Source organism: Pristiophorus japonicus, chromosome 24 (assembly GCF_044704955.1).
Source record: "Pristiophorus japonicus isolate sPriJap1 chromosome 24, sPriJap1.hap1, whole genome shotgun sequence".
Classification (NCBI taxonomy): Eukaryota; Metazoa; Chordata; class Chondrichthyes; family Pristiophoridae; genus Pristiophorus; species Pristiophorus japonicus.
The window spans coordinates 18,465,697-18,493,695 of NC_092000.1; the positions used below are offsets into that span (position 1 = coordinate 18,465,697).

The 27,999-nt window shown below is 47.4% G+C and overlaps 1 protein-coding gene across 1 annotated transcript; it reads right to left on the reverse strand.

Annotated features, from left to right (window-relative positions):
• Positions 1–650: 650 nt before the first annotated feature.
• Positions 651–27,995, reverse strand: LOC139237766 (adhesion G protein-coupled receptor E1-like). Its single transcript, XM_070866950.1, has 7 exons — positions 27,859–27,995; positions 19,865–19,960; positions 17,335–17,484; positions 12,369–12,527; positions 9,458–9,616; positions 3,229–3,348; positions 651–913 (listed from the first exon to the last, which is right to left on the reverse strand). Exons 1-7 carry the CDS (start codon positions 27,887–27,889, stop codon positions 651–653), a joined length of 978 nt encoding a protein of 325 aa, XP_070723051.1. The 5' UTR covers positions 27,890–27,995.
• Positions 27,996–27,999: the final 4 nt, after the last annotated feature.

Genomic DNA, 27,999 nt, shown 5'->3' on the forward strand with positions numbered 1-27,999 from the left:
TGTTTGTAAATCTTGTACCTGCGCCTGATGACTACCTGTTAGTAGCACCTTGTTACGCCAAGGATCTTCTCGATAAGTTTAGTTAACTATCTCTGGTTTTTATGGAAACTTATATCAAGTGATATTTCTTTTCATTTCTCTTTCCCCATATTTTACCGGAGAGGGAAAATAATAATCCCTCTTCAAATGTAGTGGCTCAGTGAGAAGGGCAGAGGGGCACTGGTGTGAACCACCATGTCTGTATAAAAAGGCACAAACTGGTTGCCACCTGAGCTATTTTAGTACATTTGTTTTCTACATAATTGTACAAGACTTGCGATACCCACACCCACTCACACACACAACTGGCTCTTTAAAAATGTCCGATTGCCTACTCGGAGCTGCACTGCACTGCGCATGCGTTGTCCATTGCAGCGACATCAAGAACGTAAGTTTTTTTTCTCCACGCGTGTGCAGAAGGCCCGGCTGTGTTTTTCGGTGCAGACAGCAGGCTCCACCCTCCCGAGGCGACTGCCCACACTGTGCGGCTCCGAATTGCAGTATAAAGATCGGGGAAAGTTCGTACAATTATTTCTGGCGCATTTCTGGACCTAAAAACCTGCCGTAACTCTGGCAATACGCCAGAAAACGGGATTGGGCAAAATTGAGCCCTATGTGCTTCGTGACTGTTTAAATTGGAAGCTCTCGGTCGCTGACTCCACATGAGGTGATATTTCTCTTTTCACCCTCTCAAAACCATTCATCATTTTAAAAGCCCCTATTGTATCTGCTCTTAGCCTGCTCTGTGCAGGTGGGAAAAGTCCCGGTATCTCAGTCTTTGCCTCATCGCCATCGCTTCGAATCATGGTAAATACCTGCCCCGCCTCGGGGAAATTGTTCAAGCTGCATTGCTCCATGTCGACCTTGATCAAATCTGTGAAGACAGGAAAACATTTAAGATGTAACTAAAATGCTCGAAAAGCAAATGAGATTTCTGTCCCAATGTCTACATGGGAAGTGTGAGATTTATCGCAACATGGAGTCATATCCCAGCCTGGGTGCAACGTCTCAGCACACCTCAGTGTCAGCCGTGGCTCAGTGGGTAGCACAGTCACCTCCGAGTCAGAAGGTTGTGGGTTCAAGACCCACTCCAGGAACTTGAGCTTAAAAATCTACGCTGATATTCTAGTCAGAACACTGCACTGTCGGAGGTGCTGCCTTTCAGATGAGTCGTTAAACCAGGCCCTGTCTGCTCTCTTAGGTGGATGTAAAACATCCCAGGTCACTATTTCAAAGCAAAGCAGGGATGTTATCCCTTGTGTCCTGGCGAATATCCTCAATCCACAAAGCAAAAAGAGATGATCTGGTCATTATCACATTGCTGTTTGTGGGAGCTTGCTGTGCACAAATTGGCTGCTGTGTTTCCTACATTACAACAGTGTCTACACTGCAAATAATTGCTTCATTGGCTGTAAAGGGATTTGCAATGTCCGGTGGTGATGAAAGTCGCTATATAAATGCAAGTCTTTCTTTATGGAGCCCGGAGGAACACTCCTGCTCCCTGCGGACAAGGAAAGCCAGAGGAGGGAAAGCACCTTGAGATGGCCTCTTGTGCACCCGGATCGTCTCTCTTTGTCTTCACCTGGCGGGAAAGGTACGATGGCTTCCCGGCTCGGGCCGCGATGCGATCAGAGCCAATGTGCGGGTTTAAAGATGAACCTCGTAATAGAGAGTGCCACCTAGTGCACTACTGTGGTAATGCAACTGCTATGCAAAGACAATAAAGGTCACTTGATGTGTTGGAGCCACCTTGTCGAGTGTGTTTGTTTGTGATGTTGTAAAGAATATATCACAGACCCCGTTGCCTTTAGGTTGCTCTGTAGGTCCTGTGAGATGTTGGCCGCTAACTCGATCGCCCGGTTTCTGCCAGGTCGGGTTACACTCGCCCTTTGATTGGCTGTCTGAATATGATATATTCTTTACATCATCACAAACACACTCATCATCATCATAGGCAGTCCCTCGAAATCGAGGAAGACTTGCTTCCACTCTAAAAGTGAGTTCTCAGCTGGCTGAACAGTCTCTGTCACAGATGGGACAGACAGTGGTTGAGGGAAGGAGTGGATGGGACTGGTTTACCGCACGCTCCTTCCGCTGCCTGTGTTTGGTTTCTGCACGTTCTCGGCGACGAAACTCGAGGATGCTCAGCGCCCTCCCGGATGCTCTTCCTCTCCTTCACTTAGGGTCGTCTTTGGCCAGGGTCCCCCAGGTGTTGGTGGGGATGTCGCACTTCATCAAGGAGGCTTTGAGGGTGTCCTTGAAACGTTTCCTCTGCCCATCTGGGGCTCGCTTGCCGTGTAGGAGTTCTGAGTAGAGTGCTTGGTTTTGAAGTCTCGTGTCGAGCATGCAGACGATTGGCCTGCCTAGCGGAGTTGGTCGAGTGTGGTCAGTGCTTCGATGCTGGAGATGTTGGCCTGAGCGAGAACACTGATGTTGGTGCGTCTATCCTCCCAGGGGATTTGCAGGATCCTGCGGAGGCAGCGCTGGTGGTACTTCTCCAGCGCTTTGAGGTGTCTACATCTCTGAGCCATATAGGAGGGCGGGTATCACTACTGCCCTGTAGACCATAAGCTTGATGCCTGATTTGAGGTCCTGGTCTTCAAACACTCTCTTCCTCAATCGACCGAAGGCTGCGCTGGCGCACTGGAGACGGTGCTGGACCTCGTCGTCGATGTCTGCCCTTGCTGACAGTAGGCTCCCGAGGTATGGAAAATTGTCCACATTGTCCGTGGATTTTGATGACCGGGGGGGGCAGTGCTGTGTGTCGGGGTCAGTTTGGTTTGTCTTATGGATGTTTAGTGTAAGGCCCATGCCTTACACATTACATTACACACAAGATGGCTTGACAGGAACTTGTCATCATGTGACTTGTCACATGACCCTTTCATTGTATTTACATCAGTCGTTACATTACCACAGTAGTCCACTAGGGAGAGCTTTATGTTACAATGAACACTTTCGAACACCGGCTACACTTGAGCCATTGCAAACTTAAAATCAACTGCTTTGTGGAAGTGGATCAGGCATCCGAATATCGTGATAGCAATAGTGGCCGGGACAGGGGCGAGAAATGTGTTCATAGTAATCAATTCATATACAGTTAAATATTTAAGCCTTAAAATCTCTGAAATATAAATAGAATTCATCTCCTTTTATTGAAATACTGGGTCAGGTTATTGGTTTTCTTACCGATCTCAGTGGGGCTGCTGGTCGTGCTCTGGGTCGGCGCTCCTTCACAAGTGAAGCTTCCCTGTGTATTGCTGCAGATGCCGTGAGGACCACAGGGGTCTACAAGACACTCGTCAATATCTAAAACCAGAAATACACATGAACACAGGTTGCCACCATCACCCTGCCAGTGTTAACAAGACAAACGAAGCCCCTTTCTGGTCTGGCAACGGCCCAGGTTTGGTGGGTCAGGTGCCCACCTCGACTGGTGGGCAGGTCGCGGGCGGAGAGCAAACCCCCACCCCCCCAGACTTTGAGTCTGTGTATTCCTGAGCTCAGCCTCGTTAGCAGAGGGTGGGAGGGCTCGAGGTGTCGATAGGGTCTCGGGCTGTGAGTCCGTCCCTTGTTGGCCCGACATCTCTGCAGGACAAGGGATGGTGGGGTTTAGAGATTGAAAAATTGAAAGTAAATTTGACTAAAAATGCCTTTTGCAATGATGGTGGTTTGACGGACACTTGCTGCCAGCTCATGTTCAGTTCGAGAGTTTTGAAGGAGAGGTTCAGTGTCCCCATTTGAGATTGTAGAGAATGCTCCCGGTCCGGCAACGACGTGATTTAAGATTCTCATCCTGGTTTTCAAATTTTTCTGTGGCCTCACCCCTCCCTCTCTCTGTAACCTCCTCTAGCCCGACAATCCTCCGCGATCTCTGCGCTCTTCCGATTCCGGCCTCTTGAGCATCCCCGATATTAATCACTTCACCATTGGCGGCCGTGCCTTCAGCTGCCAAGCTCTGGAATTCCCTCCCTAAACCTCTCCGCCTCCCTACCGGAGTCCCCCTTCCTTCCCCGGGAGATGCTTCCCAATCAACAAGGTGGGAGAACGGAAAGCCTTGGCCACAGTGTCGACATTAGCTTCAATGCTCACAACAGCCAAAATGTTCAATACTAACCCCTCCCTGCCTATCTCTCCCAATTACACTAGGGTTCAGTGTTCTTACCCACACAAGGGGTTGTCGAAGACCCGCTAGTGGCCAAGGAAAATCCTTCGATACACACACAGTGGAACCAGCCATTTTTATTGCGTCACACTTCATTGGTTCCACAAGTATGGGACAGACACTTATCAACTGCAACAGACACCAAACAAACAGATACAGGTTCAACAAGATCAGAAGAGACGACAAAGAAAAAAGAATGAGGAAAGGTAATACCATCATCCTCGACTTTATTGAAAGCTCATAGAAACATAGAAACATAGAAAATAGGTGCAGGAGTAGGCCATTTGGCCCTTTGAGCCTGCACCACCATTCAATATGATTCTGACTGATCATGCAACTTCAGTACCCCATTCCTGCTTTCTCTCCATACCCCTTGGGCCTTGCCAGCGACGCCCACAGCCTACGAATGAATAAACAAAGAGAAAATTTGCAATTTGGCAGTTTTTTTATCAACAGTGACGGACAAGTTCACATCGCTTCGGTTTATGCCTTCCAATGACCTCCTATATCCTCCAACCAATGAAGTTCCATGTCAGTTTCTCCCCAGTGTGATTGGTACTTTTCCACATAGGTCAATTTGTCACAGAATCATAGAATGATACAGCACAGAAGGAGGTCATTCAGCCCATCGTGCCTGTGCTGGCTCTTTGAAAGAGTTGTCCAATTAGTCACACTCCCCCTGCTCTTTCCCCAGTAGCCCAGTCAAATGTATCCGTTGATTCATTGGGTGATTTTTTATCATCAATCTTGATGCAGGGGCTCCCTGGCAAACTATTCACTCCTTTGTGAGTTCGTAATTGTGCGCCTTACAATGAGGCACAAGTTCATCTTGGAAGGCAGTGCAAAGCATCCCATCAGTCGCCTGTGTTACACCCGCCCGATATCCAGCTCTCTTGGGAAAAATGCAGGGAGCAGCACCAGCCCTTATGCATGGCCTTCTTCGAACTTACAAAGGCCTTTGACACTGTCAACCGCGAGGGGTCTATGGAGCGTCCTCCTCTGTTTTGGATGCCCCCAAAACTTTGTCACCATCCTCCGCCTGCTCCACGACCACATGCAGGCCATGATCCTTACCAACGGATCCATTACAGGCCCAATCCACATCCGGACCGGGGTCAAGCAGGGCTGCGTCATCACCCCAACCCTCTTCTCAATCTTCCTCGCTGCCATGCTCCACCTCACAGTCAACATGCTCCCCGCTGGAGTGGAACCAAACTACAGAACCAGTGGGAACCTTTTCAACCTTCGCCGACTCCAGGCCAGGTCCAAGACCACCCTAACCTCTGTCGTCGAGTTACAGTATGTGGACGACGCCTGCATCAGCGCACATACAGGGGCTGCACTCCAGGACATAGTCGACGTATTTACTGAGGCGGACGAAAGCATGGGCCTTACACTAAACATCCGGAAGACAAAGATCCTCCTGCAGCCTGTCCTCACTGCACAGCACTGGCCGCCCCCCCCGCCCCCAGCCATCAAGGTCCACGGTGCATCCCTGGACAACAAGGACCATTTCCCATACCTTGGGAGCCTATTATCAACAAGAGCAGACATTGACGATGAGATTCAACACTGCCTCCAGTGCGCCAGTGCAGCCTTCGGTCGCCTGAGGAAAAGAGTGTTTGAAGACCAGGCCCTCAAATCTACCACCAAGCTCATGGTCTACAGGGCTGTAGTGACACAGGCTCTCCTGTATGGCTCAGAGACATGTACAGTAGATACCTCAAGTCGCTGGAGAAATACCACCAACGATGCCTCCGCAAGATCCTACAAATCCCTGGGAGGACAGACGCACCAACATTAATGTGCTCGACCAGGCCAACATCCCCATCATTGAAGCACTGACCACACTTGATCAACTCCGCTGGGCGGACCACATCGTTCCGTATGCCAGACACGAGACTGCCAAAGCAAGCGCTCTACTCGGAACTCCTTCACGGCAAACGAGCCAAAGGTGGGCAGAGGAAACGTTATAGGGAGACCCTCAAAGCCTCCCTGATAAAGTGCAATATCTCCAATGACACCTGGGAGTCCCTGGCCAAAAACTGCCCTAAGTGGAGGAAGTGCATCCGGGAGCTCCCAGTCTCATTGCCGAGACCATGCAGAAATCAAGCACAGGCAGTGGAAAGAGCGTGCGACAAATCTGTCCCACCCTTTCCCTCAATGACTACCTGTCCCACCTGTGGCAGGGACTGTGGTTCTCGTATTGGACTGTTCAGCCACCAAAGAACTCATTTTTAAGAGTGGAAGCAAGTCTTCCTCGATTCCGAGGGACTGCCTATGACGAAGAATTTTCAATGACTGCCAATCAACCTCTCTGGCCCAGAAAGTGAACAATTGAAAGTGCAATGTCTCATTCCTTCAGGTTGTGAATTGCTGGAGATTTTAAAAAAAATGCCAAATGTTAAATTTTACATGAATTTTGCAAGTTGCTGGAAGTGGGAGTGGAATCATGGCGGCGCCCCCTACTGGGCGGAATGAACAGGGCCAGCAACTGGGGACTCCTTGACCAATCAGATTGAAGGATCGTGAAATGAACAGCACAAGGTCTGAGAAGGAAATGGCTGAATTCAATGCCAAATCAGGTACAGAAAGGGAAAGAAAGATTGGATTAAGAGGGAGAGAAAAGAGACAGAAGGAAAAACATTTCAAAAATCATTTTTAAAGTCACCACCAACAATTAAAACCCGAAGGAATGAGCCCCACACTTGTAATAGATAAGTTTCAATGCCAGAGAGTTTGAGTGCCAGTAATTATAATGTTGTTGAAAGGCTACTTAGACTGGAATGGACAAGAGTTAACTCTCTCGGTGGCGAGTTTAGTTGGTATCTGCTGCGGAAATACAGCAACATCACACCATTCAATGGTGAGATTAAACGGGCAAGGGCAAGTCTAACTACAGTCGCTGTTCATTGTCCTGTCACAGCAAATTCAGGGCCATCGTTTTTTCCCCTGGAATTCAGAAGGCTGAAGTACGGCCTGATGCAGATCTTCAACACCACGAAGGATTATGCTGAGGGAAATGGCGAAAGATTGTTTTCAATTGTCAGCAAGAGGCTAACATGGGGCACAAATGTAAGGTAATCATCAAAAGAATTAAAGGCTGGCTAGGAAATAATTCTTTAGATGGGTGCGGGGGTGATTTAGAAACAAAGACCATAAGTACTTTGACAGGAAGTAGAGAGTTGCTTGGGAACGAGTATTAAAGGCTACCGGGTGTGAGCAGGAGAGTGGGATTGGACACGGAGAATAACACCAGTGCAGCCTTGATGGGCCAAAGGTCTGTTTCTGTGCTGGAATGTTCTCCCGTTATATATTAGATGCGTGCATCTTTGCATGTTAACTGAACTGGGAGTTTCACCAAACCTCTGATCAGTATAATGCAAGGGATGGATGAGTCGGATAGAACTTTGTAAAGTTGATTAATCCGTGATTCCAGTGTGGAGCGTCTCAGTCAGAAATTTGTGGGTTCAAGTCCCACTCCAGAGACTTGAGAAAATAAATCTAGGCTGACACTCCAGCGCAGTGCTGAGGGAGTGCTGCACTGTCAGAGGTGCTGTCTTTCGGATGAGACGTTAAACCAAAGTCCCGACTGCTCTCTCAGGTGTACATCAAAGATCCCGTGGCACTATTTGAAAGAAGAGCAGGGGAGTTCTCCCCGGTGTCCTGGGGCCAATATTTATCCCTCAATCAACATAACAAAAAAAGAATATCTGGTCATTATCACATTGCTGTTGTGGGAGCTTGCTGTGCTAAAATTGGCTGCAGCGTTTCCTACATGACTGTACTCCAAAAAAAGTACTTCATTGGCTGTAAAAAACGTTGGGACATCCTGAGGTCATGAAAGGCGCTATAGAAATGCAAGTCATTCTTTCTTTCATTATCAAATGGAAAATGGTGTCCATTAACATTAAAGGAAAGAATCCTGGGGGCCACCAACCTCTCTCCCGATGTGGTCCCGACGGACAAGCCTCATGGTGGTAGTGTGCATTTGTGAAATGACCCCTCGTCAGTATTGGCTGAGCTGCACCTTCCCGATCTAGACATTTATTTATATCCATTTACAGCAATTAAGTGTACAACTCTGTGACTTCCTCAAAAGATACGGATGTTTCCTGAAAGTGACTGAACTTCACTAATTTGCTGAAAAATACATTATCGTTCCGTTTTTAATAAGGTGGTTATGGAGGAGGCATACCTGGAAAGTGTGAGACTGTCGAGATTGGCAAGGGGAAGTGGGTCTCACTATTGGCACAATTCCAACTTTAAACCAACGGTAAAGAATGAAGGACTTGCATTTGAATAGCGCCTTCCGCAACTACCAGACGTCCCAAAGCATTTGCAGCGAATGAGGGAGCGCCGCACTGTCGGATGTGCCGTCTTTCAGTTGAGACGTTAAACCGAGGCCCCGTCTGTCAGTCAGCTGGATGTAAAAGGTCCGATGGCACTATTTCGAAGGAGAGGCGAGTTCTCCCCTGTGTCCCGGCCAATGCTTATCCCTCAACTAACATCACTAAAAACAGATTATCTGCATTTATTTCATTTCTGTTAGTGGGAGCTTGCTGTGCGCAAATTGGCTGCTGCATTTCCTACAGTACAGCAGCGACTGCACTTCAAAAAGTACTTCAATGGCTGTAAAGCATTTTGGGACACCTTGAGGTCATGACAGGTACTTTATAAATGCAAGTCTTTCTTTGAAGTGGCCCAGATACTGTCCAGTAAGTGCCGATTGTAGCCCCAGGATGTGGGCGTTACTGACGGGGCCAGCATTTATTGCCCATCCCTAATTGGAGCCCGACAGGGACCTCCGACTGATCCAAGTTTAACCTGATTTTACCAAAGACCAGAAGCCAGACTTATATAACTTTATAAAGCCTAAATTCAAAGAGATAATTGAAGAATGAAATCAGATGGATTGGAGGAGGATGATTGTCAACATTTACTGAGAAGTCAAATGGAGGACATTTAAAGTAATAGTGCTGGACATGGGGGACAAATCCCTGCATCCTTTCAACACGGACAGCAAGTGTCATGTGTGTAGACCATGTATACTAACTGTATAGTCACATAAGGTGTGCCACCAGAGGGCCCAGTATAAAAGCCTGCCCACCGTGCTTGTGCCTCACTCTGGAGTTACAATAAATGGGACTAAGGTCACAACAGCTCAAGTACAAAACTAGACTTTGTGGAGTCATTCATAACAGTATTAAAGACATAACTGAAAGAGGCACAAATTGTGAACCGCTTCTTTACCATGGCAGTTTGTCCGGCTCTTAAAGTTGGTGATTCCTGATGGGTTGATGTACCCTTTCTTACAGGTACAGTAGTAACTCCCTGGTGTGTTGTAACATTCAGTGTTTGCACCGCACAATGCTATTACAGTATTATCACCACCACCACACTCATTGTCATCTGAAATGAGGAGAAACAGGATTATGCGATTGCTTGGTTCAATTAAGTGACACAGTAGGAACTAATGAATCTTTCTCTCTGGGAGGGAGGGAGGGAGGGGATTAACGCTTCTGATCTCATATTGGTACAAGGTTGGGGCATAAGGCTGAATTTTACGCACTTCTTCCCAATTCTACCTCTGCTGGGCACGCTAGGGGGGCCAGAAAAATGCTCCTTTCATACGGTACATTCTGTTTTGGGATATTGGTGTTGTGAGCCAGCATTTATTGCCCATCCTTAAGTGCCCCTTGAGAAGGTGGTGGTGAGCCGCCTTCTTGAACCGCTGCAGTCCGTGTGGTGAAGGTTCTCCCACAGTGCTGTTAGGGAGGGAGTTTCAGGATTGTGACCCAGTGATGATGAAGGAATGGCGATATACTTCCAAGTCAGGATGGTGTGTGACTTGGAGGGGAACTTGGAGGTGATGATGTTCCCATGCGCCCGCTACCCTTGTCCTTCTCGGTGGTAGAGGTCACGGGTTTGGGACCGATAGATATTTATTTATTTATTCTTACAAATAAAATAGAAAAAAATCACTTACGGTGAATCGATATTCAAAACGTCAACTTTACCATTGTTTCACCAACACAGCCTCTCTGACCTATTCAGTCAGCTGTGGCTCAGTGGGTAGCCCCCTCACCTCTGAGTCAGAAGGTTGTGGGTTCAATTCCTACTCCAGGGACTTGAGCACATAATCTAGGCTGACAATCCCAGTGCAGTGCTGAGGAGGTGCTGCACTGTTGGAGGTGCCATCTTTCGGATGAGACATTAAACCGAGGCCCTGTTTGCCCTCTCAGGCGAATGTAAAAGATCCTGTGGCAGTAGTTGAAAGAGAGCAGCAGAGTTCTCCTTGGTGCCCTGGCCAATATATATCCCTCAATCCACATAACAAAAACAGATGATCTGGTCATAATCACATTGCTGTGTGTGGGAGCTTGCTTGTGTTCAAACTGCCTGCTGCGTTTCCCACATTACAATGGTGACTGCACTCCGAAAGTACTTCATTGGTTGTAAAGTGATTTTTAGATATTAAGGGAATCTGGGGATAGTGCAGGAACGTGGAGTTGAGGTGTCAACCATTTGGGCCCCAGGAGCGTCATGGCTTGGGCCCAGGAGAGGCGAGGGTTCGGGACCCAGAAGAGACTAGGGCCCAGGGGCAGCATGGGCCAGCCCACACTGCGATATGTGTGCGCACAAGGTCCGTGCAGAAGAGCTTGGTCTCCAGTTGTCTTGGTTAACCCTTGCCACTGGATAAAGACCTAGCTCTGTCGAGCCCGTGTGGTGCCTGGTGTGCAACGGTCACCACACGTTAAAAAAATCCACCCACAGGCATCTTCCAGCCCATCAACTGGAGTTCAGGACTGGAACATCGTGTTCTTCATTGAAACATCTGTGAACTCGTGGAAGCAAGTCATCCTCGTTCGAGGGACCGCCGATGGTGACGATGAGCCAAAGATTGTGAACAATTAAAAGTTCAGCGTCTCACTACTTGAGGTCGTCAATTGCTGGAGATTTTTTAAAAAATGCCTAATGTTAAATTTTACATGAATTTTGCAAGTTGCTGGAAGTGGGAGATGGAATCATTGCGGCGCCCCCTTCTGGGCGGAGTGAACAGGGTCAGCAACTGGGTATCTCCTTGACCAATCAGACTGAAGGATCGTGAAATGAACAGCACAAGGTCTGAGAAGGAAATGGCTGAATTCAATGTCAAATCAGGTACAGAAAGGGAAAGAAAGATTGGATTAAGAGGGAGAGAAAAAAGAGACAGAAGGAAAAACATTTCAAAAATCATTTTTAAAGCCCCCAACAACAATTAAAACCCGAAGGAATTAGCTCCACACTTGTAATAGATAAGTTTCAATGCCAGAGAGTTTGAGTGCCAGTAATTATAATGTTGTTGAAAGGTTACTTAGACTGGAATGGACAAGAGTTAACTCTCTCGGTGGCGAGTTTAGTTGGTGTCTGCTGTGGAAATACAGCAACATCACGCCATTCAATGGTGAGATTAAACGGGCAAGGGAAAGTCTAACAACAGTCGCTGTTCATTGCCCTGTCACAGCAAATTCCGGGCCATCGTTTTTTTCCCCCTGGAATTCAGAAGGCTGAAGTACGGCCTGATGTAGATCTTCAACACCATGAAGGATTATGCTGAGGGAAATGGCGAAAGATTGTTTTCAATTGTCAGCAAGAGGCTTAAATGGGGAACAAATGTAAGATAATCATCAAGAGAATTAAAGGCTGGCTAGGAAATAATTGTTTAGATGGGTGCGGGGGTGATTTGGAAACAAAGACCATAAGTACTTTGACAGGAAGTAGAGAGTTGCTTGGGAACGAGTATCAAAGGCTACCGGGTATGAGCAGGAGAGTGGGATTGGACACGGAGAATAACACCAGTGCAGCCTTGATGGGCCAAAGGTATGTTTCTGTGTTGGAATGTTCTCCCGTTATATATTAGATACGTGCATCTTTGCATGTTAACTGAACTGGGAGTTTCACCAAACCTCTGATCAGGATAATGCAAGGGATGGATGAGTCGGATAGGTGTGCAGGGCCCAGTATAAAAGCCTGCCCACCATGCTTGTGCCTCACTGTGGAGTTACAATAAATGGGACTAAGGTCACAACAGTACAAGTACAATACTACACCTCATGGAGTCATTCATAACAGTATTAAAGACATAACTGAAAGAGGCACAATTTGTGAACTGCTTCTTTACCATGGCAGGTTTTCCGGCTGTTAAAGTTGGTGTTTCCTGATGGGTTGATGTACCCTTTCTTACAGGTACAGTAGTAACTCCCTGGTGTGTTGTAACATTCAGTGTGTGCACCGCACAATGTTATTACAGTATTATCATCACCACCACACTCATTGTCATCTGAAATTAGGAGAAACAGGATTACACGATTGCTTGGTTAAATTAAGTGACACAGTGGGAACCAGTGATTCTTTCTCTCTGGGAGGTAGAGAGGAGATGAACGCTTCTGATCTCATATTGGTACAAGGTTGGGGCATAAGGCTGAATTTTACGCACTTCTTCCCAATTCTACCTCTGCTGGGCACGCTAGGGGTCCCAGAAACATGCTTCTTTAATACACTCCATTTTGGGATATTGGTGTTGTGAGCCAGCATTTATTGCCCATCCTTAAGTGCCCCTTGAGAAGGTGGTGGTGAGCCGCCTTCTTGAACCGCTGCAGTCCGTGTGGTGAAGGTTCTCCCACAGTGCTGTTTGGGAGGGAGTTCCAGGATTGTGACCCAGTGACGATGAAGGAATGGCGATATACTTCCAAGTCAGGATGGTGTGTGACTTGGAGGGGAACGTGGAGGTGATGATGTTCCCATGCACCCGCTACCCTTGTCCTTCTCGGTGGTAGAGGTCACGGGTTTGGGACCGGTAGATATTTATTTATTTATTCTTACAAATAAAATACAAAAAAATGACTTACGGTGAATCGATATTCAAAACGTCAACTTTACCATTGTTTCGCGAACACAGCCTCTCTGACCTATTCAGTCAGCTGTGGCTCAGTGGATAGCCCCCTCACCTCTGAGTCAGAAGGTTGTGGGTTCAAATCCGACTCCAGGGACTTTTGAGCACATAATCTAGGCTGACAATCCCAGTGCAGTGCTGAGGAGGTGCTGCACTGTTGGAGTTGCCATGTTTCGGATGAGACGTTAAACCGAGGCCCCGTTTGCCCTCTCAGGTGAATGTATTTCACCTGTTTGAAACTATTTCAAAGAGAGCAGCAGAGTTCTCCCTGGTGCCCTGGCCAATATATATCCCTCAATCCACATAACAAAAACAGATGATCTGGTCATTATCACATTGCTGTGTGTGGGAGTTTGCTTGTGCGCAAATTGACTGCCGCGTTTCCCACATCACAACAGTGACTACACTCCGAAAGTACTTCATTGGCTGTAAAGTGATTTTTGGATATGAAGGGAATCTGGGGATAGTGCAGGAACGTGGAGTTGAGGTATCAACCATTTGGGCTCCAGAAGCGTCGTGCCTTGGGCCCAGGAGAGGCGAGAGTTCGGGGCCCAGGAGAGGCGAGAGTTCGGGGCCCAGAAGAGACGAGGGCCCAGGGGCAGCATGGGCCAGCCCACACTGTGATATGTGTGCGCACTAGGTCCGTGCAGAAGAGCTTGGTCTCCAGTCGTCCTGGTTAATCCTTGCCACGGGACCCAGACCTAGCTCTGTCAAGCCCGTGTGGTGGCTGGTGTGCAATGGCCACCTCACGTTAAAAAAATCCACGCACAGGTTTCTTCCACCCTTCAGGATGTAGTTCGGGACCTGGAATTTCCGGTCCCTCTTCTAAACACCTGTGAATTCATCCTTTTTTTGGTGTGGAAGCGGCTCATCTTCGACACGAGGGAGCGTCTAACACTAATACTCAGGAATGGCGGGGCAGGCTCGAGGGGCCGAATAGTCTACTCCTGCACCTAATTCTTATGTTCTTTGGTAAAGCAGATTATCTGGTCATTATCACATTACTGTTTTCGGGAGCTTGAAATGACTTCAAAAAAGTACTTAATTGGCTGAACAGCGCTTCGGGACAACCCGAGGTCAAGAAAGGTGTTACATAAATCCAAGTTCTTTCTTTTCCCTGTTTTTACTTTCTAACATGTACATCGTTTCAGCAAAATGCCCTGCCTCATCTCATCTGCCCAACTGCTCACCCCAGGGTAGAATGTTCCTACATCAGCAATACTATAGCCAAGGTACTATACTACATGGTGGGCCGCCCCGACCTGTGTGTGAACACCACCGCAGGTCGGGGCTATCAATAGAGCTGGAGCGCCGGGCCCTGGAACATCGCGGGCGAAGGTGCAGCAAATGAGGGTACGGGGCCCAGAAGAGCCGAGGGCCCAGGGGCAGCACGGACCAGCCCACACTGCGCTATGTGCGCGCACTAGATCCGTGCAGCAGAGCTGGTCTCCAGTCGTCCTGGTTCAACCCTTGCCACTGGATAAAGGCCTAGTTCTGTCGAGCCCGTGTGGTGGCTGATGTGCAACGGTCACCACACGTTAAAAAAATCCACCCACAGGCATCTTCCACCCCCTCAACTGGAGTTCAGGACTGGAACATCGGATCCTTCATCGAAACATCTGCGAACTCATGTGGAAGCAAGTCATCCTCGTTCCAGGGAGCGCCTGTGATGATGATGAGCCAAAGATTTAAGAGTGATCCTTTTCAGCATATACAGACACAAGACGTGAACTTCCTCTGTACCTTGGCAGTTTGTTTGGTTAAAGCTAGTCTTTCCCGATTGGGTGATGTATCCTTCCTTGCAGGTACAGTGGGCTGCCCCGACCTGTGTGAGAAACTCCCCTGTGTTGTGACATTCTTCGTCCCTGCCGCACGTGTATAAAATATTGCTCTTGCACTCATTTTCGTCTGAAATGAAGCAAAACCTGTCACCCGATGCTTTATTCAACAACGGCTGCATTACCACAGTAGCAACTAGGTGAGCAGTAGTCCACTAGGTGGAACTATATGCAGGCAACTCTCACTTATCCGGGTCCCTCGGGGATTGGGCTATTCCGGGTAAACGATAATGCCGCTCGGGGGAGTGCACGTCTCAGAGCTGAAATTTTACGGTGATAGAACCAACCACGAAGACTTAGTTCGTGTTATCATTGGGTGAAGGTAATAAAATGCATGACAGTTGATTCATATCGTCTGTGTTAGTTATGTTTTATTTTTAAATGCCCCTGTAGTTTGACTGTTCAGTACTTGGTGAGAATGTTTGGGTCCCAAATTTGACCCGCGGTCTTTCACGTGGAGAGAAAGGTAAAACCACGGGCAAGGACACGGTGAACCCTATTGTGTTGGAAGCGGATATTTTTAAACTCTCTGGAGTGGAAACGTTCAATAAATAATTCATTGCACCCAGGGCTGTAAGAGCGCTTTAAAAACCAAAAATGAGTAGTTTGGACAGGAGCTTTGCATTGTTTTCTGTTGCAGTTGGGATCAGCTTGTTATCCGATGCTGAGATCTGAACTTCATCTATCCCAAGGATCCCCACCTCACCCCAAATGATTTAACCTCCCTGTAAGTAACCAGAACCGACTGCAGTATATGTTTTGTTTCTCATCTGTTCCTGACTGGGGACAAAGTGACAACCCTCATTATGTCAGCTGGTATTCACGTATGCGACAGTTTTTAAAAGTGCCGTTGCAGCCGGTTCTCCGTTAGATCCGTGTACGGATAATCGAGAGTTGCCTGTATTACAATGCACAGTGAATATTTTTCCCTGGGTCTTAGTGGGACGGGATTAGGAGCAACGGGAACAGGAGTAGGCTACTGAGCTGTTCAGACCTGTTCCGCCAATCAACTAGATCATGACCGGTCTGCAGCTCAAATCCATTTTCCCGCTTTCGATCTTGACACCCTTTGTAATATATGCACCTGTGAGTATGCACACAGGTTGCTGGAGCTGTTGTAACAAAAGAGTTGTAGAGCTGTTGTTCCCTGGAGATGGAGCACGCGGTGTCCACCGGTACGCTCGCGGCCTTCCGCGAGAAGTGGGCGCCGGAGGGACTGGAGTGCATCGTCACCCCCGGCAACCAAATTTTAATTTGATTTTAATGTCTAAAACATTAATTTGTTTAATTTGCCGGTTTTAGTGCCCCCCCCCCTTTTAGCCAGAGGGCACTTGTATAATTTGTGTTTTGGTGCCCTCAAAAACAAACATGGGGCCACCTGAAAAGTTTTTGGAGTGTGCCCCCCACCCCTTTAATCAGGGGGCACTTGATTAAAGTATTGCAACAAAAATAGTTGTAGAGCTGTTGACACCCGATGCGGAGGGGAGGGAGCGGGCAGGTCAGAGGGCCTCCTCATATGACTGCTCCTGATCCTGGCCAAGGTGGCCATCAACCGGTCCAGGCAATGGGCGGTCGAGGGGTTCGTACAGTCCGACTGCCTGCCTCTCTTCTGCGGTTACATCCGAACCAGGGTGTCCCTGGAGATGGATTACGTGGTGTCCACTGGTACGCTCACGGTCTTCCGCGAGAGGTGGGTGCTGGAGTGCATCATCAACCCCGGCAACCAAATTTTAATTTGATTTAAGTCACAGTCAAAATTTAAATTGTTAATTTGTGGGTTCCCGTGCCCGTGCCAAAACGAGGGCATTTGATTTTATGTTCTACTGAAATATTTTTAGAGCTGTTGCATTGTGAGTGGCTTATGTCCACAAGACTCAATAAAACCCCAGCCAGTTGGATCTAGGTCGTTCACGATGAGGTATGCAGTTGTGAGCCTAGTGGATAAACTGGTAATGTGTAGTGTGATTGTTAAACCTTTGTTAATAAACCAACTAGTTCTTAGTGGCAATGTATTGCTATGAATTCTTAAACAAAGAACCCATGAAGCAAATACATTACATCCTTACCCAACTACAATCTATCGCTCTCAGTTTTGAAAACTCCAATTCACCCCCAGCACCCCCAGACTTTTGGGGCAGAGAGTTACAGATTTCTGCCAACAATTTGTGTGATAAATTGCTTCCATTTTTCGGCCCTAAATGATCATTTAAAAAAAAATTCATGTTGACGGTGTGAGTGTCATTGGCAAGGCCAACGTTTGTTGTCCATCCTTAATTTCTCTCTAGAAAATGATTGCCTTAATATCGAAGCGATCCTTTTCAACGTATACTGACACAAGACGCTAACTTCCTCTCTACCTTGGCAGCTTATTCGGGTGGTAAAGTTAGTCTTTCCTGATTTGGTGACGTATCCTGTCTCACAGGTGCAGTAGAAACTCCCAGGTGTGTTGTGGCATTCTGTGTTCCAGCCGCATGTGATTACGTTATCGCTCCCGCACTCATTTTCATCTGAAATGAAGCAAAACAGAGTGATACGATTATTGTGGTGAATGGTTGTTTGTCAGACTGGAGGGAAGTGTGCAGTGGGATTCCCCAGGGATTGGTATTAGGACCACTGTTCTAATGAATATATATTAATGACCTGGGTTTGGGTATATATACACAGGACATAATTTCAAAGTTTGTAGATGATACGAAACTCGAAAATGCAGAGAATAGTAGCAGACATTCAGGATGACATCGACATAGATAAAAAAGGCAGACTCAATGCAGATTAAATTTACTTCAGAGAAGTGTGAAGTGATGCATTTTGGAAGGAAGGAGGCACAATATGAACTAAATAGTATAATTTTAAAGGGGGTGCAGGAACAGAGAGACCGGCGGCGGGGGGGGGGGGGGGGTGGGGGTATATATATCCAAATCTTTGAAGGTGGCAGGAGAGCTTGAGAAGGCTGATAAAAAAGCATGTGTAATGTTTGGCTGTTTTACAAAAGCAAGGAAGTTACGCGGAACCTTTATATAAACACTAGGTAGGCCCCAGCTGGAGTACTGTGGCCAATTCTGGGCACCTCACTTTAGAAAGATGGCAAGGCCTTGGAGAGGGCGCAGAGGGTATTGACTAGAATACTGCCAGGGTATAAGGGACTTCAGTCACGTGGATAGACTGGAGAAGCTGGGCTTGTTCTCCTTACAGCAGAGAAGGCTGAGAAGATTTGATAGAGGGATTCAAAAACCATGAAGGAGGGGCGCGGGGGGGGGGGGGGTGGGGGCGGGTAACCAGAGGACACGGAATTAAGGTGATTGGATAAAGAACCAGAGGTGAGATGAGGAAAGATTTTTTTACACAGCAAGTTGTGATCTGGAGCGCTCTGCCTCAAAGGACGCAGGCACCAGAGTCAATCGAAACTTTCAAAGAAAATGGGATAAATACTTAAAGGAAAAAAATTACAGGGCTACGGGGAAAGAGCAGGGGGGAGTGGAACTAATTGGATCGCTCTACCAAAGAGCGGGCACAGGCACGATGGGCCGAGCAGCCTCCTTCTGTGCTTTATGAGTATAATATTCTATGAGCAGCCACGTCAGTGCACTGTGTGGTACCCAGGCCTCCATTACAGTGTGTGCTGTATACAGGTTTTTGCACATCTCCCTGGCAGGTGTGATCCAGTTGGAGGTTTTTTTTTTCCGACAACGTAGGAACTCACTTGTGCCATCCCACAACGCAACACATTGATTCAATTAAATCTAACAATATCCCAATGAATGGCAGGCCGACAACCAGAGGGCACAGATTGAAGGCCATTGGCAGAAGAACCAGAGGCGACATGAGGAGAAACGTTTTTACGCAACACCTGGTTAGGATTTGGAACGCACTGCCTGACAGGATGTTGGACGCAGGTTCAATAGTGGCCTTCAAAAAGGGAATTGGATGAATACTTGAGGGAGAAAAAAGTTTCAGGGATACAGGGAAATAGCGGTGGGGTGGTGGGGTGAGTGGGAGTGACTGGAAAGAGCTGTCACAGACACGATGGGCTGAATGGCCACCTTCTGTGCTGTACTAGTCTGTGAGTCTTTGGGTCACTAGTCTTGTACTATAAACCACACTGTATCAGGGATGTTTTGAGGGTGTCCTTGTAAGGTTCCCTCTGCCCACCTGGGGCTATTTTGCAGTGAAGGAGTTCCGGGTAGAGCGCTTGCTTTGGGAGTCTCGTGTCCAGACGATCTGGCCCGCCCAGTGGAGCTGATCAAGTGTGGTCAGTGCTTCAATGCTGGCCAAGGACTGCCCGAAGTGGAGGAGGTGCATCCAGAGGGTGGGTGGTGGGGGGGCGCTGAGCACTTCGAGTCTCATCGTCGAGAGCATGCAGAAATCAAGCGCAGGCAGCGGAAAGAGCGTGCGGCAAACTTGTCCCACCCTCCCTTACCCTCAACGACTATCTGTCCTACCTGTGACAGGGACTGTGGTTCTCGTATTGGACTGTTCAGTCACCTAAGAACTCATTTTAAGAGTGGAAGCTAGTCTTCCTCAATTCCAAGGGACTGGCTATGATTGGTGAATATTCTGAGTCGATGAGCCACTAGTCATACGATACACCATAGCCGGAAATCTCCCCTAAAAAAACGAGTGAGAGGTGAGGGAGGGCAGTTAAATTGAGAAAATGGGATTCCTGACCCGATCCTGACTCTAACTCGCCCGCCTTGAGAAAATGCCAGCCCACGAAGTCTAACACCCTGGAAACTGTGGGAGTTATTTAGAGACATATACAGAGTGTAGTTGGAGTGAAGTTTTGCCTGTGTTCAACTCACATACAGCTGGCCGCAGGACTTATATATTTGGATACTGTTGAAGCCTAAGGGAGGTGGACAGGGAACGACAGCCCACAGCGTGACTCACCGATACATATCCCAGTCGGTGTAGCCAGGAATCCAGGTGGGCACTTTTGGACGCCTGTGACTTGGAACGTTACGCACAGAATACCGAAGTAGGCCACTGGGTGGAAAAAGAGATACGCAGGTGAAAATCTTTTCTCAGCACAATTCATTCTGCAAAGAGTCATCAGTCCCTGAGAGAGAAAAGGGGAAGTGAAAGGGAACCAGAGGCGTGGAATGGAATATTCTCTGCCCATTGGACAATCACTATCCATTTTCTCCGGCACTTCTGCATCAGAGTGGGTGATTTCCACACAATCAAAGCAATACTTGCATTTATATAGCACCTTTCATGATGTCCCAAAGTGCTTTGCAGCCAATTAAGTACTTTTGAAACGTAGTCGCTGTTGCAATGTACAACAACAACCTCTTGTATTTATATAGCGCCTTTATGTAACGTAATAAAACGTTCCAAGTTGCTTCACAGCCGTGTTATAAGACAAAAAAATAAATTTGACACTGAGCCACATAAGAAATTGCGGCAGATAAGAACATAAGAAATGGGAGCAGGAGTCGGCCATACGGCCCCTCGAGCCTGCTCCGCCATTTAATACGATCATGGCTGACCCGATCATGGACTCAGGTCCACTCCCCATAATCCCTTATCCCCGATCAAAAGCTTGGTCAAAGAGGTCGGTTTTAAGGCACGTTTTGAAGGAGGAAAGAAAGATAGAGAGGTGGAGAAGTGTAGGCAGGGAGTTCCAGAAGGCACGGCCAGCGATGGTTAAGCGATTGTAATCAGGGATGCTCACGAGGGCAGAATTTGAGGAGCGCAGACATCTCGGGGGGTGTTGTGGGGCTGGAGGAGATTACAGAGATAGGGAGGGGCGAGGCCATGGAGGGATTTGAGAACAAGGATGAGAAGTAGAACAAGGGTGAGTTGGGGCAAGTCTGCCCGAGAGATAAGCTTCCGTTCGTTTTGAAGTTCAACCGGGGACGAAGCAAATCAAACGTGCCTCTCGCGCATCAAGCGGACCAGCATCCACAGGCCAGCAAAGCTCGACGAGGCCAAGCTTCCTACAAGCTATCTCCAAGGTGACAATCTAGGGATCTGTCTGACTCCTGGAACAGTCCAACTATCACTTGGATGTCAACAACCCTTTTGCATAAAGATTACATAAGATATACGGCACAGAAACAGGCCATTCGGCCCAACGGGTCCCTGCTCCACAACAACACCCCCTTCATCTCACTCTGTCTGCATTTCCTTTCTCTCTCGTGTTTATCCAGCTTCCCCTGAAATGCGTCTATGCTATTCACCTTAACCACACCCTGTGGTAGCGAGTTCCACGATCTGGTTAAAGACATTTCTGCTGAAGTTTCTGCTCAATGCCCCATGAAACGCCATCTTGATGGTCTCAACGACTTATCTAGCGCCTTTAATGCAGTGAAACGTCCCAAGGCGCATCACAGGGGTGTTATGAGACAAAACAATTTGACACCGAGCCATTGAACAAAGCAAGCAGGTTAACACCCGTGCGATGTAAAGCACGACCATATTCATTATTTCCGAGGCCTAAAACAAACACTTTGGACTGGATTTTCCGAGCCTTTGTGCTCGGGGTTGCACCCCGGAGCGGTGTGAAGGGCGCCGGCGAGGTCCCCCGCTGCGGTCCTCCGCTCAGGTTTTGCGCCGGCGTCGAGCAGCACCGCCGGGAAGAGCTGCGCCGGGCGTGCAAATGGCGCTGGTTGTGACACCGGCAGTAGTTTTGACTCGAACCCGACCTATCCGCCTGGAATCACGCCTCGCAATGACCACCCGGGAAATCAGTGCGATCCAGCCCTTTTTCGATTTTTTTCTGCCGAAGTGGATAACCTCACATTTTCCCACATTATACTCCATTTGCCAATTTTTTTGCCCACTCACTTAGCCTGTCTAAATCGCTTTGCAGATTTTTTGTGTGCTCCTCACAATTTGCTTTCCCACCCAACTTTGTATTATCAGCAAACTAGGCTACATTACACTTGCTCCCTTTATCCAAGTTGTTAAGATAGATTATAAATAGTTGAGGTCCCAGCACCAATCCCTGTGGCAGCAGATTAATCACTGTTTGCCAATTGGAAAATTACCCATTTATCCTGACTCTCTGTTTTCTGTTAGTTAGCTAATCCTCTATCTATGTTAATATATTACCCCCAACCCTGTGAACTTTTATCTTGTGTAGTAACCTTTTATGTGAGACCATATCGAATGCCTTCTGGAAATCCAAATACACCACATCCACTTGTTCCCCTTTATCCACCCTGCTTGTTACATCCTCGAAGAACTCCAGCAAATTTGGCAAACATGAGACACTCTTTCATAAAACCATGCTGACTCTGCTTGATTGAATTATGCTTTTCCAAATGTCCCACTACTGCTTCCTTAGTAGGACTCCAGCATTTTCCCAATGACAGATGTTAGGCTAACCGGTCTATAGTTTCCTGCTTTCCGTCTGCCTCCTTTTTTAAATAAGGGAGTTACATTTGCGGTTTTTCAATCCGCTGGGACCTCCTGAGAATCTGGGGAATTTTGGTAGATTACAACCAATGCAACAACTATCTCTTCAGCCACTTCTTTTAGGACCCTAGGATGTAAACCGTCAGGTCCAGGGGACTTGTCCGCTTTTAGTTCCATTATTTTACTGAGTACTATTTCTTTATTGATAGTGATTGTATTAAGTTCCCCCCTCTCTATAGCCCCTTGATTATCCACTATTGGGATGTTTTTAGTGTCTTCTACTGTGAAAACCGATCCAAAATATTTGGTCAAAGTCTCTGTCATTATTAATTCCCTGGTCTCATCCTCTCGGGAATCAACATTTACTTTAGCCACTCTTTTCCTTTTTATGTACCTGTAGAAACTCTTACTATCTGTTTTTTATATTCCGTGCTAGTTTGCTTTCATAATCTATCTTCCCTCTCTTTATTATTTTTTTAGTTGTTCTTTACTGGCTTTTAAAAGTTTCCCAATTCTCTGGCCTCCCACTAGTCTTGGCCACGTTGTACGCCCTTCATTTCAATTTGATACCATCCCTTATTTCCTTAGTTAGCCGTATTTCGATTGGTTATGCCTTCTCTTACAGCCTTTCCTTCTCATTGGGATATATTTTTGTTGAGAGTTATGAAATATCTCGTTAAATTTCTGTCACTGCTCATCAACCGTCCCACTCTTTAATGTATTTTCCCAGTCCACTTTAGCCAACTTTGCCTTCATACCTTTGTAGTCTCCTGTATTTGAGATTCAACTTTCTCATCCTCCAACTGAATTTGAAATTCCACTATGTTATGGTCACTCATTCCTCGAGGATCCTTTACAAGGAGATCATTTATTAATCCTGTCTCATGACACAGTACCAGATCTAAGATAGCCTGCATCCTGGTTGGTTTCGGAACATACTGTTGAAGGAAACTATCCCGGATACACCCTATGAACTCTTCCTCAAGGCTCCCCTGGCCAATTTGCTTTGTCCAATCAATATGAATGTAAAAATCACCCATGATTATTGACGTTCCTTTTTTACAAGCCTCCATTATTTCTTGATTTATACTCCGTCCAACAGTGTAGCTACACTGGGAGCCTATAGACTACGCCCACCAGTGACTTTTTCCCCTTCTCCACCCTCTCAGGGAAGGGTTGGAGAGATGAGAAAAAAACATGGGAGAGAGAAAAAGACCTGAACTATTAATAAAATGATCAAATTATCAAGATGCCCGACACCCTCTTAATTGCCACCCCATCCACCACCTTCAACATTCACTCCCTCCACCACCGGCGCACCGTGGCTGCAGTGTGCATCATTCTCAAGATGCACTGCAGCAACTCACCAAGGCTTCTTCGGCAGCACCTCCCAAACCCACGATCTCTACCGCCTAGAAGGACAAGGGCAGCAGGCGCATGGGAACACCACCACCTCCACGTTCCCCTTCAAGTCACACATCATCATGACTTGGAAATATATCAGCCGTTCCTTCATCGTCGCTGGGTCAAAATCCTGGAACTCCCTCCCTAACAGCATTGTAAAACCACCTTCACCACACGGACTGCAGCGGTTCAAGAAGGCGGCTCACCACTACCTTCTTGAGGGCAATTAGGGATGGGCAATAAATGCTGGCCTTGCCAATGATGCCCACATGTCCAGAATGAAAAAAGGACAGATTGCGAAAGCTCGATTTATAAATATGTTACATGAACCCCAGGGTTTGATTCCAGTGTTTAACTAATTACTTCATATTGCAACCATCTATGAAGAAAATACATTAAAATCAATATTGGTATCGCATGTTCCATTTTAGAGATAGGTCCTCATTTCCGATGGAATTTTCCAATGTTAAAGTACCAGCAGGCCACGTGTCCTATTAATGGTGTAGAATTTACCAATATCTCGAAAAGATTCCAGGTACCTTTCCCCTGCAGAGGAGAAGAATCCCTTTCTGGGCTTTTAAAATGAGTTTAAAGGGGCAGACGAAGCCTGCGGGGGATAAAAGGGATACATTCATGGAGACCCCCCCCCGCCAGTGTTTGGACTCATAGGAAAGGGAATTCAAAATGGACCTAAATTACAGAAGCTTGAGATCCCCTAAACATCTATGGGAAGGAGCATATCAATTTTAAGATTCTACAACATTTTGGCTGCGAAAAAGAGTTACCAAATACAGGAGGTGGGGCCAACCTCTGAAGCAAATTCGTGTAGTAAGGATCCCAGGCTATTCACCCTCTAAGAGATAATCGAATTACCCAATCAAGCACAATGGAAATCATGGTCAGGAAACTGGACAATTCTAAAACAATGCAAAACCAGTGATAGCACACTCTCACACCCGAATCGAGTTACTGCTGACAAAGGAGACATTTGAAAATCAATGGACAGAACAGTTTAAACAGAGCCCAAGAGATTTGATGGGAGATAACGGAGCCTTTTTTTGGGATATATCTATCCCCCAGTTTTACAAGGAAAAACTAGTAGAACACAGACTGGAACTCGCACTGACTCGAGCAGAACACAGACTGGAACTCGCACAGACTCGAGCAGAACACAGACTGGAACTCGCACAGACTCGAACAAGGACACAGACTGGAACTCGTACAGACTCGAACAGAACACAGACTGGAATTCGCACAGACTCGAACAGAACACAGACTGGAACTCGCACAGACTCGAACAGAACACAGACTGGAACTCGCACAGACTCGAGCAGAACACAGACTGGAACTCGCACAGACTCGAACAGAACACAGACTGGAACTCGCACAGACTTGAACAAGGACACAGACTGGAACACGGACACAGACACAAGCAGCCTGCTTCCTCTACAGTGAAGAAATGGAATAGTGAAGGAAACTACCAGAACTCATCAGGAACTGACCGAGCATGAGGCCCACTAAACGGAAGGTTGTCAGCAACCAAATTGACAACCACTCTACAATCTACTTCTGAACGACCCAGCGGGGGAGAAATTACCAAAAGGGGCTAACTAAAACTATTCCTAACCAAAGAAAGTGGGTACTTACCCCATACATCCAAAACGCAACTTAGCACATCAACGGACGCACCCCAACCGAAGACTACGCAGTCCGAAGTCCTCTCCTCCGTCCGGGGTGCGGCTCGCCTAGAAGGCCAAGTGCAGCGAACCCCGAAACCATGATTCACCGGCAACTGTCTAAAGGGATTGGTGACATAGAACCTGAACCCTCAGAGCTATAACTTAGTTAGTTAGGGGAATTGGGAGGGGGGAGGCTGGGATAACTTGTGTAAATGTATCTACATTCTCCTCTTTACCTCATTTAGATTTTAAGCTGTATTCTTTTCCCCACAGGCTGTAATTTGACATTTTATTCAATGTGTTGTACCCCTCAGTGTGTATTGGTCTGTGTGTGTTATTAAAGGTGTGCCTTTTACTTTTTTTAAACACAATAAAGCCATACCTGCTTCCTACCTTGAAACCGATTGTCTGTCCAAGTCTGTCACAGTCCCTTCATAATTCCAGTGTCTAGAATCAAGGGTGTGGGAGCGATTCGGAACCGCTCATATAAGGTCAGAAGGGAAAGCAGACCCCCTGAAAACCACCCCTTACAATGGTTCATGTCTGCCGCTTTGTTCCTTTTTTCTACCCTCAAAAGGCCCTTGTGGTTCCATTTCTAAGTCCTGCAGCTTTCCTCGGTTAGTTCTTGCGAAGTCAACATGCTATTTTCAACTGCCTAGTAAGCAATCTAAAAGCTGACTTCTGCAAACAGCCCGTTGGTTCATTTGAGCCCCGGGACCCCTTCTTTACCCTTTAATTACAGCAGAGCTTGAAAACCCCACTTCACTCTGGATTGTTGTAAAATCCCAACTGATTCACTAACGTCCTTTCGGGAAGGAAATTTGCAGCCCTTACCCCCGGTCTGGCCGATATGTGACTCCAGGCCCACAGCGAGGTGGTTGACTCCTATCATCATCATCTTCATCATAGGCAGTCCCTCGGAATGGAGGAAGACTTGCTTCCACTCTTAAAAATGAGTCCTTTGATGGCTGAACAGTCCAATACGAGAGCCACAGACTCTGTCACAGGTGGGACAGATAGTTGTTGAGGGGAAGGGGTGGATGGGACTGGTTTGCCGCACGCTCTTTCCGCTGCCTGCGCTTGGTTTCTGCATGCCCTTGGCGACAGACTCGAGGTGTTCAGCGCCCTCCCAGATGCTCGTCCTCCACTTAGGGCGGTCTTTGGCCAGGGACTCCCAGGTGTCAGTGGGGACGTTGCACTTTATCAGGTTGACTCTTAACTGCCCTCTGAAATAGCCGAACAAGCCACTCAGTTGTCCCCACCACCTTCTCGAGGGCAATTAGAGATGTGCAATAAATGTTGGCCTCGCCAATGGCACCCATACCCTAGGATTAGAGTTTTTAAACAACCTCTATTCTGCAAGTCACACTGAGCAATGCCAGGGGAGGCCAATTGTGTGCCGTTAACAGCCCTACTGCACACCACAGAAATACCGACCCTGGGCAAAGCGAGGGCTAACGGCTTACATTTCCCTCCTCCTGGGAACCTTTCACACCACATAACCGTTCCACAGCTTTGCTCCTCGGGAGATACAGAAGGTCTGGCTGCAAACTGCCAAAGCAAATCTCGTCACAAATGTACAGCTTCAAAGCCCTGCTGTTCATGCAGGCAGTCCTTCCTTGAATGCTTCCACTCATTTCCACCGTAGGTGATTCAGCCCCCCTCCCACATTTAATCATGAGCATTAAGCACTGTGTTTATTTAAATGTATTTACTAATACAACAACAACATTTACATAGCGCCTTTAACGCAGTAAAACGTCCCAGGGCGCTTCACAGGAGTGTTGTAAGACAAAAAAAATTTGACACTGAGCCACAGAAGAAGAAATTATGGCGAGTGATCAAAAGCTTGGTCAAAGAGGTAGGTTTTAAGGAGCGTCTTAAAGGAGGAAAGAGAGGTAGCGAGGCGGAGAGGTTTAGGGAGGATGTTCGAGCGCTTAGGGCCCAGGCAGCTGAAGGCACGACCACTGATGGTTGAACAGTTTTACTCAGGTTTGTTCAAGAGGGCATAATTTGAGGAGCGCAGATATATCGGGGGTTGTGGGGCTGAAGGAGATTATAGAGATAGGGAGGGGCGAGGGCCATGGAGTGATTTGAAAACAAGGATGAGAATTTTGAAATCGTGGCGTTGCTTAACCGGGAACAAATGTAGGTGGGCGAGCACAGGGGGTGATGGGTGAACGGGACTTGGTGCGAGTTAGGACACGGGCAGCCGAGTTTTGGATGAGCTCAAGTTTACGAACGGTAGAATGTGTGAGGCCAGCCAGGAGTGCGTTGGAGTAGTCAAGTCTAAATGTAACAAAGGCACAGATGAGGGCTTCAGCAGCAGATGAGCTGATCTAAGGGATGTTGCGAAGGTGGAACTAGACGGTAATAGATATAGAAATATGATCATATCATTTGAATACATGCCAATTCTGATCAACTTGCACTCACCCAGTATCAGATACAGCGTTCCTGATTCCATGGTTTTCTGACGATGTGGTCTCCCCGGGACCAGTGACTCCAGGAAGCACCTGTCTCCCGCACTGAGCGTGCCTGGACACAAGCTCAAGAGTTGTACCCACCCGACGTCCT

Excerpts from the sequence above, each read along its gene's own strand:
- LOC139237766 (XM_070866950.1), bottom strand. The coding sequence starts at position 27,889 with ATGGAATCAGGAACGCTGTATCTGATACTGG. Across the intron at positions 12,528-17,334 it reads CACCCGAATAAGCTGCCAAG|ATGACAATGAGTGTGGTGGT; the intron begins GTAGAGAGGAAG and ends TCCTAATTTCAG. Across the intron at positions 9,617-12,368 it reads CAGCCGGAAAACCTGCCATG|ATGACAATGAGTGTGGTGGT; the intron begins GTAAAGAAGCAG and ends TCCTCATTTCAG.